Raw genomic sequence first — 15,177 nt, 5'->3', positions numbered from 1 at the left:
TGCTGGTTTCTAGGGAGTGTGTTCGCTCTCCGAGGTCATCTATTTGTGCTGACAAAGCGGAGGTTGCAGCTCTAATGTCATTTCCGATGGATACTTTTAGTTCTGCCAGGAGGTCTGATATATCTTTAAGTGTTAAGTTTCTGCTAGAAAGAACGTCATTATTGATCTCCGGGGTCCCTTTCTATGGGGATGCTTGCGTTTTGCTGGATTTCGCATCTCTAGGCTTAAAAAAATCTGATTGTGTGGATGTCAAGGTCTTAGAGTTCCCGGTTTTGCTAGCCATTTCAGAAATATGGAGTTCAGATGATGTAATGAAGGATAAATGTCCGAGGTTGATCAGGTTATATACTAATAGATTATGCACAGGCCCTGAGTAATCTTATTTATGCCATAGTTAAGAAGAGCCTTAGCTGCACATGTTGCCAAGATGGATACAAGTGTAAAGTGATGGATTGACTGGTGTCTTGTCAGCAGAGTTTTCAGATCACCACCTGGTTTTAATGTTGTGGATGAGAGCTGTTGTTCGTGTGCAGCTGCAGCTCTGCACTCCCAGGCTGTTACAAAGTTAGTGCGTGGGGAGTGTACCAAGCCCTGTGAGGTGGAGCAGCCCTTATGGAAGGTGGAGGAAGTTGGGGCCTAAACGCGCTGCGGGAGCCTGGGGCTCGATTAGTCTGCAGGGCCGGCCGGAAGTGGAGGTCTGGCGCGGAGGTCTGCTTGCCCAGCTGTTTGTGGGGCCCTGTGCTGAACCCGTGTGGCCACTTTGATGTTGTGGCTGGTGGGAGAGCGGGCGCCGCTTCTATGGATTCAGCCAGGGGGACAGGGAGTCTGTTTGGGCCTACCACAGTCCTGGAGGTCTTTGTGCGGAGCCGCCGGGAGGTCAATCCGCTCGATCCACTATACGAGTGGAGAGTGGAGACCTCAGTGTGCTGTCCTGCCGGTTGGTGGAGGAGAAGTCTGCCTTGCGGAGGGTAACAGCGGTGCCGTTGCTGAGTTAGAATGGGAGCTCAGCTCGGATGCGTCCGTCCGCCATCAGCGCTAAGCCACGCCCCCTAGCATTAGCGATTTGTAGTGGGTTCCATGCCTTAAACAGCCTGAATAGAAACTCCACTAAAAACTGCAAAATGCATACAAATTGACTTTACCTCCAGGTACAGGCAGGTCTTATCATTAAATTATAACGGATGGACTACTTCTTCAAGGTAGGACTATTTACTAATATTCCTTGAAAAAAATGCATTTTAGAATCTAGCTAAATCGTACACACACATCGGGCGCTTCCTCACCTCTTCTGCGGATGTTTTCACCCCAAGACCGGGGTTACCATTTTGGAAAGTGGACTTTTTGAAGGAGCTGCGACCACCAGTTGACAAGGTTGAGTGGGGACGGTACTTTCCCACACGCGAATTAAGAGGTTGCAACCCTGCAACCCAACTTTGTGAGTATATCCGCTCTAAAATTTGCATAAAGATTAATTATTACTCACAGTACTGCACCAGATTGGGCTCCCGGTTTCCCTCCCATCCTTTCTTCTGCCTTCCCAAACCCCACTCCCTAACATAGTCTGAGACCAGTTTTTGTGTGTTTGAAACACAGGACTAAATTACCCACAAGGCAACAGAAGGATTTGCACTGGCCCTCGGGATCAGGTGGCCCACCACAGCCCTCATAGAAATCCATGCAATACTGCTATTTAATGACCAACATGGCTATTGTTATCTATGGGGCAAAACTAGCAACCTAATACTACTATCCATGGAGCACACTTAGCTACCTAGTACTACTTCTGGGTTTAAGGGGGCTTACATGCTTTCCTTGCGCTGAAAGACATCCAAGACTATAACTACTAAGTAATTCCCAGTGGGGTTGGTCCAGGAATTTTATCTGAGAGCCATCTGGAGACGGGAAGGATTTTTTTTCCTTTTGGGGCTAATTGGACCAAGCCTTGTAAGGGTTTTTCGCCTCCCTCTGGATCAACAGGGATATGTGAGGGTGGTGGCTAGTATTGTTCTTACTTATTTTCTGGTTGAACTCGATGGACATATGTCTTTTTTCAACCCAAATGACTATGAAACTATATACCATCTTGGGGCACACCTGGCTTCCTAGTACTACTATCTTGGGGAATGCATGGTGTCCTGATACTACTATTTGAGGGCATACATTGCTTCCTAATACTGTTATCTGGACCATTCATCAAGTTATTTAATACTGATAACTGAGAGTGCACATCTGGCAACCTAATACTGCAATTTGGGGCACACAAGGTTACCCAATACTACTGTTTGGGAGCAGACATGATTACCCACAGGTAATATTGTAATACTGCTTTCCAGGGGCAATCATGACCACCTGATACTACTATCTGGGAGACACACATGGGTACCTAATACTACTAGCAACTCAAGGGCATATCTGGCTATCATGTTTTTTCTGCTCAGCTTGCTTTCTCTTCCAACACCTTTTGTTGTACAACTTTCTTCTTACTTCATGTTATGTAAACCTCCCACCAGAAAAGAAAACCAGAGCAGCAAAGATGGATAGTGGGTAAACTGTATAAAAACAGGCAGTCACCTCTTCCCTACATGATATAAATTAGTGTAACTACAGTAGGGGAAGTCTCACACAGCAATGCGAGAGGAATGTTTCCTGATCTGTGGTAGTCACTTTCTCTTTTTCTAGTCTAGTATTGTGTAACTGTAGTAAACTAAGCTCCAAAAAAATCTTCATAGTTGGCAGCACTTGGAGGCGCCATATTAAGGAAACCTACATTAAGACACAGCTGTTTTTCGGCAGGATTTGTTGCAAGTGGAATATTTTCAACATGACCTGTTAGTCACTGCCAAAAATATTAGAGACTCCTCTTATTTGAAAGTAAACCAGGCCAACAGTGATATAGAGTGACGTAACAGCGCAGAGTTGCTTCTATAAGGAATGCTCAGCTTCAGACAACGTAGTTATCACAGAATGTCAAAATGGGTCAGACAAAAGATTTAAGTGACTTTGAAAAAGGGATGACCGTCGGTGTAAGAAGAGCTGGTGCTAGCATCTCTGAAACAATGACTCTTTTAGGATTTTTCGCCCAACAGTATCTCAGGTGTTTGGAGAGTGGCAGTTGAGGAAAAAAAAACTTCATGCAATAAGGACTATTCTGGTCAAAAAAGGCTGTTGAATAAGAGAGGAGAAAGGCAAGTGGCACGCATAGTCTGCAGCAACAGAAGGGCAACACCACGACAAATACAGAAATGCAGGCATCGAACCAACAAACGTTTCTGGTGATACCCTTAATGACTAACTGTACATGGTTTAATGCAAGCATTCAAAATGTTAAGTTTCATCTTCAGGAATTACACAGAACTGGATAAGAACTGTACAGTTCTGATCCAGTTCTGTATAATGCCTGAAGAAGAAACTTTGTGTTTCGAAAGCTTTCAATAAACCATGTACAGTTAGTCATTAAAGGTATCAACGGAATCAACATTTGTTGGTTTGATGTCTGCATTTCTGCTCCTCGACTAACACCAGACCAGACTTCACTTGCTTCATCAGCTGAATTCAATGCAGGTGCATCACAAAGCATATCCCAATGCACAACAAGACAGACTTTGCAAAGGATGTGCTTTAGCAGTGTAGGAGACAATCAAGGATGCCTTTGGTATCACTGAAAAATAGGAAAAGATGCATGTTTTGGGCCCTTGCCACAGTGCTTGATCGGTTTCGGTTTGAGTAACATCAATCAGAGTTTACCTTGGTTCCATGGTCATGTCAGTCTCCTGATCTCAATCATACTGAGCATTTGTGGGACAAAATTGAAAGATCACTTCAAAGCTTGGAAATGCCACCATCCAATCTGACCCAAATTAGAGCTGCCATTATGTCAGAATGGGCCAACATTCCTCAGCTATGGTGTCCGCATCGTGTTGAGTTCATGCCAGGAAGAATATTGGCTGTGATCAGAGCTTAAAGTGGACCAACTCGTTATTAGAGGGTGTCTCAACTTTTTTGGCAACTCAGTGTATAAAACCTCTTTATCTCCACCCCTCGTGATGAGGTTGTAGAGGCTAATGAATTTTATCTTATGATACCATCTTTCCTCTAAAGTAAGACATCCCCTTGCTGAAATTTCACTTATTCTCTGAATATAATGCATCCCCCAAAAATAAGAACTAGTCCCAGCCCACATGACATCTCCAGCCGCAGCACGCATGACATCCCCAGCCGCAGCCTACATGACACATACCACTAATTAGATGCTATCTAACTTGCTGCTGTCTCTGCCAGGCTGCATGCTGTAACTCTGTGCCACTTCTAATTGGACGTGATAGTCTCGGAGGTGGGATCATGCTCCGTTTTTGGACCAATCACTGCACTCGCTGCTACCCATCGAGTGCAATGATTGGCCCAATCATGGAGCCATGATCCAGCCACCCAGACTGCTTGATCCAATTAGAGCGGGAAAATGCTAAGAAACGGAACTGTGGATCAGGTCGGCAACCATCTGTTCCTGAGCTGGAAGATATGATCTGTGAGTGGATTGCTGACAGGAGAGCTAAGGCTTTGATTGTGTGCAGGGCTGATATTCAAGAATTTGCCCTTTCAATGGCACCACAGTTAGGCATATCGGAAGAGTTCAAAGCATCACAACACTGGCTGGATGGCTTCCTTCAGTGATGTGAACTGTCTCTAGGACAACATAGTGTAGGCTGGAAGATGCTGAAATTATTAAACGTGCACTTGCATTCAAATCCTTTGTTGATGGTATTGACTTTTCCAAATGTCCACTTTCCAACATGATTGCTATGGATGAAATTGCGTTGTATCTACGGTAGGCCAAGGATCTCAAATGACAATTGATCAGCGGGGTGCCTCCTCAATCTACATTCCCTCCACTGGTTATGAAAAAATGTGATCAGCGCATCACCAGGCCGCCTCTGGATGGCCTCAGCTCAGAGATGCGCTGAGCCCCCCCAGGAACTACAAAACACACCTTGAACCCAAACAGAGGCTCTGCATATACACCAAAGAAAAACTATCAAGTGGGAGCAGCTGACCAGAATTAAATCAAACATAGCAAAGAAATGAACAGCGCTACTTAAAAACAGATGAGTGCTTACCTGCAAAAAAGTGCACACCCCACTCATGGGATTCAAATACACAATGAGCACACACATGACCTGTCTACCACTTGGAGGATGTTAGTTTCACTAACAATTTGCAATTTGTTAGGTACTTGTCCCTCCCACTGTCGAAGAAGTCTTTCCTCCATGGGAGGGGACCTAACACTAACTAAAACCTACCTATGCATATGCATAGCCTGGGCGCGCTACCAGTAAATTTAAATTTAAGAATTGCGCAGAAAAAGTGGGATCAGCGCATCACCAGGCCGCCTCTGGATGGCCTCAGCTCAGAGATGCGCTGAGCCCCCCCAGGAACTACAAAACGCTATGAAAGTGCACGGTCACCTGTATTTTGGCAATCCGCCTGCATGGAACTAAGCTCCCCCTTTAATCATTACGAAGGGCAAAAAGGAAAAAATGTAATGCATTTCTGGCGTTTATGTTCTTGAAAAAGAAAAAGCCTGGTGCACTCAAGCAGTTATAAGCAAGTGGGTTGATTTATTGCTGCCATTTGTTTTGCGAGGTGGCCAAAGAGGATTGCTAATCTGGGATTCAGCCAGCACACACCGCGCTAAAGACATGGAGAACTTCCTTCAAGAGCAAAGAACAGATCAAGTAATGATCCCCGCAGGAATGACTGCCTATCTCCAGACTCTTGATATTGGCATAAATAAGCCATTCAAGGACAGTTTGCGCATTGAAGTTAATGACTACATTGAACACAGCGAAATCAATGTGGAAACTTCGTGAAGCCCAAACTGCAAGCGGTTGTGAGTTGGATGAAGAATTCATGGGATAAAATCACTGACACTTGCGTTGCCAATGCACTAAAAGCAGGCTACATGGATAAGAAGTTCTAATGGTCCCCCGCAGACATCCTGTGCCCGCGCAGCCACTCACCGATGCTCCGGCCCCGCCTCCTGTTCACTTCTAGAATTTCAGACTTTAAAGTCTGAAAACCACGGCGCCTGTGTTGCCGTGTCCTCGCTCCCGCTGATGTCCCCAGGAGCGTACCGCGCAGGCACAGACCATACTGGGATTGTGCTATACACTCCTGGTGATGTCAGTGGGAGCGAGGACACGGCAACGCAGGCACAGTGGTTTTCAGACTTTAAAGTCTGAAATTCTAGAAGTGAACAGGAGGAGGGCCGGAGCATCGGTGTGGGCTGCGTGGGCACAGGATGTCTGCGGAGGACCATTAGAAGCCCCAGGTAAGTTCAACTCATTTTCCCCCGACCCCCTACAGTATCCCTTTAAGGAAAGTGCTATTGGCAACCATGAGAAGTATGGGACCATGATTTTACAGCAAATGGAGTCGCAAGAAATTCCTGTTGGAATTAAGGAATTGGAGAGTTATGCTGATGTTCCAGAATGTGATGAAATGACTGTATATGAATAAAGTAAATGGAATTGCAAGAAATTCCTAATGGAATTCAGAGTTTGAAAGACGTTCCAGAATGTGATATCATAGCAAAACATTTGTTTGGAGAGTTATTGCGATGTTCTACAAGGTGATAACTTTTGAGTTTTGAGAGTTATGAGAATGTTCTACAGTGTGATAACATTTTGAGAGTTATGAGGATTATAACATTTGCGTTTAGACAGTTCTGAGGATGTCCTACTGTACAATGTGAAAACATTTGAGTTTCGAGAGTTATGATAACGTTTGTGATAACGTTTGAAATAAGCATTCATTTTTTTTTCAAGAATATTTGTAGTTTGTTGTTCATGGTCTTCATAGAAATATAAGACATCCCCTGAAAATAAGCCCCAGCACACTTTTGGAGCAAACATTAATATAAGGCACTGTCTTATTTTCAAGGAAACATGGTATGTTCTGCCTTAATTGATTTTCAAAGGAAACTAAATATTTACTATTGATTGTTCAAGGAGGAAGTACCTTTTATTTGAAGACACACACTAAGGGTAAGGGTGGGGAGTGGTGATGGGGTCGAATCTGGGCCTTAGCCATACTTGCAAACAATGTAAGGAGGCATAGGCCCTTTTTAGAGAAGCTGTCCTCACATGTTCTGATTCTGAAGCACTGAATCTCAAACCTCATTTGATGTTAACAGTACAATGTGCCTCACTCAAATTAGTATGTTCATACAGGAGGAAAGAAAAAAAGGCATACAGTTATATTTAACCAGCAATAAAAAGGGTATATTTCCATGTCATAATTGCCATTTGTACAACAACATAATTAAAGGTGGTAAGTTGTATCATGCACTGAAAAGAATTCCCTTTAACATTAGAGGTTACATTACTTGTAATTTATCAGATGTTATGTCTCTGAAAAAGGTCTGTGTTCTGTACTATACCCAAGAAAAAAAATACAGTTAAAAGAGATTAAATCTGCTCAATTTAGCTTTTGAAATAAGGATAAAAAATGGGGTCTAAAGCATTAAACACAGCATAAAACTAAGAATTCTTATATACTGTAGTTATTATTGGTTTCAAAGTTACTGGAAAGGTCATGATTTTCATTTCACACAGAAGCTAATTGATAACATTGCTTTTGCTGTACCAGAATTATTAAATTGATGTGAGCAGTTCTAAGATTTGTAATTAAAGGACAACTGTAGTGAGAAGTAGATGGAGGCTCCCATATTTATTTCCTTGTAAACAATACCAGTTGGAAAGAGGAAAAGCGCCGGCACTGCTGTCAATCACAATTTATTGTTCCACAGTAGGCGACATGTAAATACATGCATACATTAAAACAACATGGTGGAAACACATACCCCGAGGTGGATGGTTGTGGCGTGGTGGTGGGTGCAGAGGGAAGGAGAGCCTGACGGCCGTTTCGCGCTATGCGCTTCTACGGAGGCCGCCTCCGTAGAAGCGCATAGCGCGAAACGGCCGTCAGGCTCTCCTTCCCTCTGCACCCACCACCACGCCACAACCATCCACCTCGGGGTATGTGATTGACAGCAGTGCCGGCGCTTTTCCTCTTTCCTACCGATGCAGACACACTGCTGCCTGAGCACGCTGAAGATTCACTCATCCGTACCTGATTGTGTGGATTGAGCCATCTCCTTTCCCTCCCACCTATACAGGAGTCCACTGACTGCAGTGCCAGCGTTTCTCACACCTCTACCTTTCACAAACAATACCAGTTGCCTGGCTATCCTGCTGATCCTGTGCCGCTAATACTTTTAGCCATAGACCCTGAACAAGCATGCAACAGATCAGGTGTTTTTGACATTTTTGTCAGATCTGACAAGATTAACTGCATGCTTGTTTCTGGTGTGATTCAAACACCAGATTCAGCCAAATAGATCAGCAGGGCTGCCAGACAACTGGTATTGATTAAAAGGAAATAAATATGGCAACCTCCAACTGTCACTACAGTTGTCCTTTAGGCTGCTTCCACACAGGGACGTTACAGGTGCACGTTAGTGTGCCTGTAACGCTCCCCCAACGCACAGCAATGTAACACAAGTGGGCTGTTCACACAGCCCACGTTGCGTTAGATGTAACGCTGCACGTTGTCGGGAAAGTGCAGCATGCTACGGCGTTAGAGCGGCTATAGCCGCGTTAGACTGTTTGCACATGCTCAGTGGGGGGCGGAGAGGAGGCGGGGAGAGCCAGCTACAGTAGCCGTGCACATGGCTACTTAATATTCACTGCACTGGCGGCCGCTGATTGGCCGGCGGGACCACGTGATGCGGAGTGTCTCTCTCCGCATCACGTGGTCCCGCCGGCCAATCAGCGCCTTATAGGAATAGAGCCGCCTAACGCGGCTCACTCTACCGTCCTCTCTTGCAGCACCATACGATGCGTTAGGTGCACGTTATGCGACCTTAACGTGGCACCTAATGCAACGTCTTGGTCTGCAATTAGCCTCAATGCAGAAAAGTGTCTGCACTATATTCAGTGGGGGAAGCAGAACACTTTCTCTCTTTTATTTGTTCAGAAATGAATTCATTACATGTCAATCAAATAATTTGTCCTGAAATCCGAGGTTATCAGGTAGTGAAGTATCAATATTCCTTCAAAAGTCTTATATTTCATAGTAATGTTTTTCTGTGTTTAATGTTTTAGATGTTTTAATTTTTGACTTCACTTTTTAGAGGGTGGATGAGTTGTCCTTGGCTGTATGACTACTATTGTTCTAATTTATTTGCTGTCTGTAACTTTGCTACTGTCCGGGTCCTTTCACACTTCGGGCATTGCTTCGCCCTAAATCGTTGCATCACAATGCAGATGCAACGATAGTCCTATGGGGCTATCACATTGATTGTGGTGTAATGCAGCGGGTTCCGTTGGGATAATGCAGTGGATACATGTGTGCTACAGGATGATGTGTGTGTGTCTGCATACTATTATGCTGGGAATACACCATACGTTTTTACCCCGATAGATGGCTTCGATAGATAATTTCCAACATGCCCGATATTCCTTCGTTTCTTGACTCGATTTCTCATAGAAGTGAATGGAAAAAGATAAGTAAAACGAGCAGAAGATAAGAGAATCGAGCACAGAATCGAGTGGAGAATTGAGCGGAAAAAATGATCGGGTGGAAAATCGAGCAGAAAACTGTATCGTGTGTACCCAGCATTAGGGTTATGATTCTTTATTCTGAAATACTATTTTCTTAAATCTATATCTTACACACCCTGATCTCTCACCTGGAAAGCTACCGAAAAGCAATCACCATGAAAAAATTCCTCCTACCTATCACAGGAGATCGCAAAGGCTGCCAACAAGCTAGCCCAATTACTCCACACAGTTGATAGCCTCTGTAACCCATCCAGTCAAAATCCTAGTAGAAACTATTGATGACGAGCAGAAATTACTCCTATGCATAATTACACATCGTAATTCACAACTACGTATCGTAATCGTAATGCAGTATTTCAGGAAAAAAACTTAATTTTGCATGTAATTGTAAGCATTCGTAATTTTGCACATAATTTTCGCATAATTTTTTTGCTGATTTAAGTGGTTAATAGCAGGGATGGTCGTAGTCAGCCAACTTCGCTATGCTGGAACTACGCGTAGTTTTACGCAATTAAGCGTCGCCAAACTACAGCTTCGAAATCAAATATTAGCTTTGTATGCATTTAGTAGACTACGCGTTAAAATACACAATTACGCGTAGTGTGAAGCGTAGTGTATGCGAATGCTTATGCCCGTATGCAGAACATGTTATGCATTAATTCCTTTGGTAAATGCTTATACTGGGAACTCTTCTATGCGTACATTCCCCTTTCCAATACGTAAATTTGTGAGCATACCACATTGGTAGTTCACTACGCAATACACATTTTAACTACGCATAGTGGGCGTAAGCTATGTGTAGCGTAAATTCGTAAGCGTAGTTTTAAAACTTCACCTACGAACGAAAATGCATAGATGCGAACTACGATGCGTAAATTCGCACTGGCGTAGTTTCTGCTCATCCCTGGTTAATAGCAAAGCCCCCATATGTGCTAATGCCACTAAGATTGCTATACACAGTATGTTGAAGAGAATAGTGGGCACATGACAAAAACATTTTTTTTTAAAAAAGACCTTGTTGTTTTTGAGAAAATTGACTTGAAAAATGGTTATTAAAACTGTCATTTTTGTGAGTTTAAAAACCATTTTTCTTTGCATCTTTAAAATCGATTTTCTCAAAAACTATAAGGTCTTTTTGAAAATACATTTTTTATTATGCGAAAATTCATGCAAAATTACGTATGAGTATAAAAAATAAATTGAATTAACAATCAGTAACTACATATGGGCGTAATTGTGAATTTACATGAAATTTCATGTAATCGTAATTAGCTGATTACGATCATCACTGTTATAAACGCCTCAAAGGACCTATGTGAGCAATCTGCCAGCTACGTTTTAGACAAAGGGTCCTCTATATGGTCTCTCATTCAGTCTACAGCAACTAAGACTTATTTAATGCCCGTTAATAGATGTAAGAACTTCATTATACCCTGAGCTGAATTTAAAGGAATTAGTGAAGAAGAGATCTCAGACATCCTCTGTCATCTCGGGAAGACAACCTGCGACCTGAACCCTACAAGAGTCCTGATCTGTTTGGACTAGCATTTAGTTTTAGTTTGGACTAGCATTTAACAAAATAGTCAATTGTTCTCTGCAGGCAGGGAGGCTTTCTACCTTTCTTAAAGAATGTATCATCAAGCCCCTTCTCATAAAATCTTCCATAGATCCAGACGCAATTAGCAGCTACAGGCCTTTCTCCAACCTCCCCTTTTAAAGGAAAGTTCTTTAAAGCGGACCCAAACCAAACATTTTTTTAATTCAAAATATTTAGTAGCACCACTGACACATACAAAGATAAATAAACACTCCTTAAAGCCTATGAGCATTTCAGTGCATGCTTTTCACCTTTCTCTTTTCATAACTAGGGTTATACAGGTGGCTGCCATTAGCAATTCCTCCTTTGCCGGACACCTCCTCCTCCACCAGTTTGCCGGATTCTGTCCCGGCAATATGAAAGGAAGGGAGGGGTTCCTCCAATAAATGTAAAATATTTTATATTTGTCATCATGCAGCTGAAAAAAAGGCTGCTATTTATTATTATAATTTAGAAAATAGATTTTATTTCTGAAATTTTGTATTTTTAATTTGGGTCCATTTTAACAGGCTGTCTATATGAAACTTGAAGCCAGGATCTCCTAAAACATCTTGTACCCTCTACAATCTGGCTTCAAGAAACACCACAGCCATGAAACAGACCACATCCAGGTCTACAACGATCTGCTCATGGCAAGGGACAGAGGGGAATGCCCCATCCTAATCCTGTTGGATCTCTCAGCAGCTTTTTATACAGTGACCATGAAGTCTTGCTCAGCAGATTTCAGGAGTACTGTGGCATCAGTGGCTTAGTCCTCCAGTGTTTCAGATCATTCTTGATTGACAGAACACAGAGAGTATCCCTAGGACCTGTAAAGTTCAACCCTGCACCTCTAAAATTTGGAGTGCCACAAGGCTCCATCCTATCTGCTCTATTTGCAATCTAAATGCTACCACTTGGTACAATTATCCAACAACATGGCCTAAAGTACCACTGCTATGCTGATGACATACAGCTATACTTGTCCTTCAAACCTGGTGGAACAGACCCTACTCCAAAAATAAATTCTTGCTTAGCTGAGCTACAAGAATGGATGAATGACAACTAGCTGAAACTGAATGCTGACAAAACGGAGGTCCTTGTTGTCCAAGGCCAACGGTTGGCATCAAAACAGCTCTATTCTAAATCAACACCAATCAGGATAGGGAATATAGAGAGACATAGCTTTGACCTTGTGTGCAGCCTTGATGTGCTAATCGATGGTGAATTGAGCTTCAGAAACCAAATCAAAGACAGTGGTGCCTAAGTCATTTGGCACGGCATCCGCACCGCATTGCATTTTAATGACATATTGAGTGGCCAAGCATGTGGTATAAATAGGCACAATCTGTGGGAAAATCCTCACGCACCCAAGACAGATGCACTTGGCTCTTCTACTGACCCTTTATCCTACTGCTCAGCTCTATTGCCTGATGCAGCGGGATCAAACCTGCCAAATGCATAGCATTTTTAGAGTACTGTAATAAATTGTTATTAATTTTAAACCAACAATTTTTGGTGTCTGCTTGGAGGTGGTAGGTCTACCACTACCTCCTCTTTTTGAACAGGTTTTAATCGCTTTTATACTACTTTGGCACCTCTGTTATGCATTTCAGTTTAAAAGTCATCATAGGTTCACACAAAACCTTTGAAACCTCTGCTCCTGTTAATACTGTTTTTTTTCCCAAGGGGTGAATAAAATTATTATTTTTTCCTGGGAATGGAACCCAAATTATGGCAAAATAAGTATAAGGATTCAATGTATAAAAAGCAGGGATGGTCGGAAATGTTGATTTCTGATTCCGCAGAAATTACGATTTCCGTTGATTTTCAAATCCAAATATTTTTTATTTTTTTTGGGGGGGTGTTTTTTTTTATATTCTTTGATTGGCCATATACAGTACTTCCAAGTTGACTCTGCATTGTCCGATGGGTCCAATGTTTCCAATTTCTGTGATTGGGCTAAAATGACTGTTTTTCTGCAGAAATACGATTTCCATTTTCTGATTTTCAAGGAGTATTTTTTGGGTCTTTTTGAGCAAAAACTTCAGAGTTGACTCTGCATTCTCTGATTGGTCCAATGGTTCAGAGTTCTGTGATTGGGCAAAAATTACAGAGTTGTGGTATTTCATCAGAAATCTGATTTCCATTTCCCTATTTCCCAGTTCCGCTGAATCCGAATGAACATCGCTAATACAAAGTATGCTAAAGAAACAATTCCTGCTGCCTAAAGAACAAGCCAAACTATTCCAAGTATTCTTCCCAGAGGTTACATTTAAAACGATAAAATATACTTATCACACCATTAATACAGGATGGTCGATTTACCAAAGGCAGAGAACCGTGTAGAACATTGCAGAACATAGGTTATCCAGCAAACCTGGACTGGATTCCTTACAATGTGCCTGCTCTTACTTGGCAAAAGCTTGCAATCCTCACCTGGGTCATATCAGGATATGATGAGGATTGTTGAAGGCCTAGTGAATTAAAGTTTGTACTAATGCAGCAGCATGCACACACCCACACCATGAATTCAAAGACAACCTGGATTTACTGAAAGAGGTCATCACCACAGGTGCTGCCACATAAATTCTGGCGCACAACTAGTCATTTACAAACCATTCAGCAATTTCACATTGACCTGGTATGACCCAGGTAGCGGTTGCAAAGCTTTGCTTCCAAATAATACAGGGTCCTTTTCCACAAGCCATTGATAGGCAGTAAAAAGACTGTCAAATTCTCACAAGTGATGGCTGCTGCCTGGCAACTGCTCACTGCTGCTTGGTAACTGCCCACTGCTGCTTGGTAATAACTGCTCACTGAGCGCGCAGTGCAGCTGCCTGTGGAAAAGGGCCCTTGAAAAAAAACCCAAACCAGGCTCACTGATCAAATATTGCTTCATGAGAAAACTTACAGTAGTAAGCCATGGTAGTCAGCTCCTGCAGCAAGAACACTCCTCATGTGTATCCTGGAGACAGTGGTACATCTTTCTGTGGTGAATCAAACAGCACTGCTGGACTCCTCTCCCTTCCTGCCTCCTCCTACTGAGTGAGTCTCTGCCCTGATGCTCTTTATGTCTGAATGATGTTAAGTCACACAAAGTCTAGGTTGTGAAACTGGCTGGAATGCAGCATCCCATGTGACAGGCATCAAGTAGCTGCACTGTGTAGTATATTTTATTGCTTGCTATATAAATACTAATCTGACTAAAAACCTGACAAGCATATACACAAGAAAAGTGCAATTGTTTCCCACATGGTTATTAAATAAATAAGTTATGTCAACCAACCTTGTCATCATTATATTTCAATGCAAGATACTGTATTATCATTTATTATTATTGTGTATTTATATAGAGCTGGCATCTTCCACAGCACTGCACAGAGTAGTCATAGTCATGTCACACAGGGCCCTTTTCTACTGTGAAACGCAATTACACTGTGATGCAACCATGTTTCAGGGCTCTTTTATACTACGTGTGATTCTGATTTTGAGGCTATTTTAGATACGATTCCGATTTTTGACGTGATAACGTGAGGTAGTGGCCTGCATCGGGTTGCATACCCGCGGGTTACCCAAATTGTGGCTCAGTTTGGGTACCCGTTTTTATTTTAAATGGGTTGCGGGTCAGGTGCGAGTAGCGAGTCTGCAGGTCGGGTGCAGGTACCAGATTCACCAGAAAGCGGGTTGCAGGTTGGGTATGGGTAGCGGGGCTGTGGGTGTGGGTTTGAAAAGTTAGACCCGTGTAGGCCTCTTATGTGAGGTGGGTCAAGGGTTGTGCGAGGTAGGAAAAAGTGTGCATAAGCCACAGTTATTGATAGCTGCTGAGAGCTTAATTCCAATAAAGTGGAGATGCTCAAATCCTCCAACCTTAAAGGAATGGGTGGAGAAAGTTAATATATTGAGGGATACTGAGCACCAGATCGCCCTTCAATGAGATATATTAGAGGGCCATCTGGCTAAGTGGGCAGGGTAGCTGGT

The 15,177-nt window shown here is 42.8% G+C and overlaps 1 protein-coding gene across 1 annotated transcript in view; it reads right to left on the bottom strand.

Moving 5' to 3' along the window:
- Positions 1-14,228, bottom strand: part of LOC137541680 (protein-glutamine gamma-glutamyltransferase 5-like) — a 147,732-nt gene extending 133,504 nt beyond the window's left edge. Inside the window, exon 1 of the mRNA XM_068263087.1 lies at positions 14,111-14,228. Coding sequence (XP_068119188.1) covers positions 14,111-14,123 — 13 coding nt within the window. The 5' untranslated portion in view covers positions 14,124-14,228. The remainder of the gene's footprint in view (positions 1-14,110) is intronic.
- Between the last annotated feature and the right edge of the window lie 949 nt (positions 14,229-15,177).

Source organism: Hyperolius riggenbachi, chromosome 12, assembly GCF_040937935.1.
Source record: "Hyperolius riggenbachi isolate aHypRig1 chromosome 12, aHypRig1.pri, whole genome shotgun sequence".
Lineage (NCBI taxonomy): Eukaryota > Metazoa > Chordata > Amphibia > Anura > Hyperoliidae > Hyperolius > Hyperolius riggenbachi.
The sequence above is the reverse complement of the archived record's forward strand: the minus strand, read 5'-3'. Positions and strand labels throughout refer to the sequence as shown.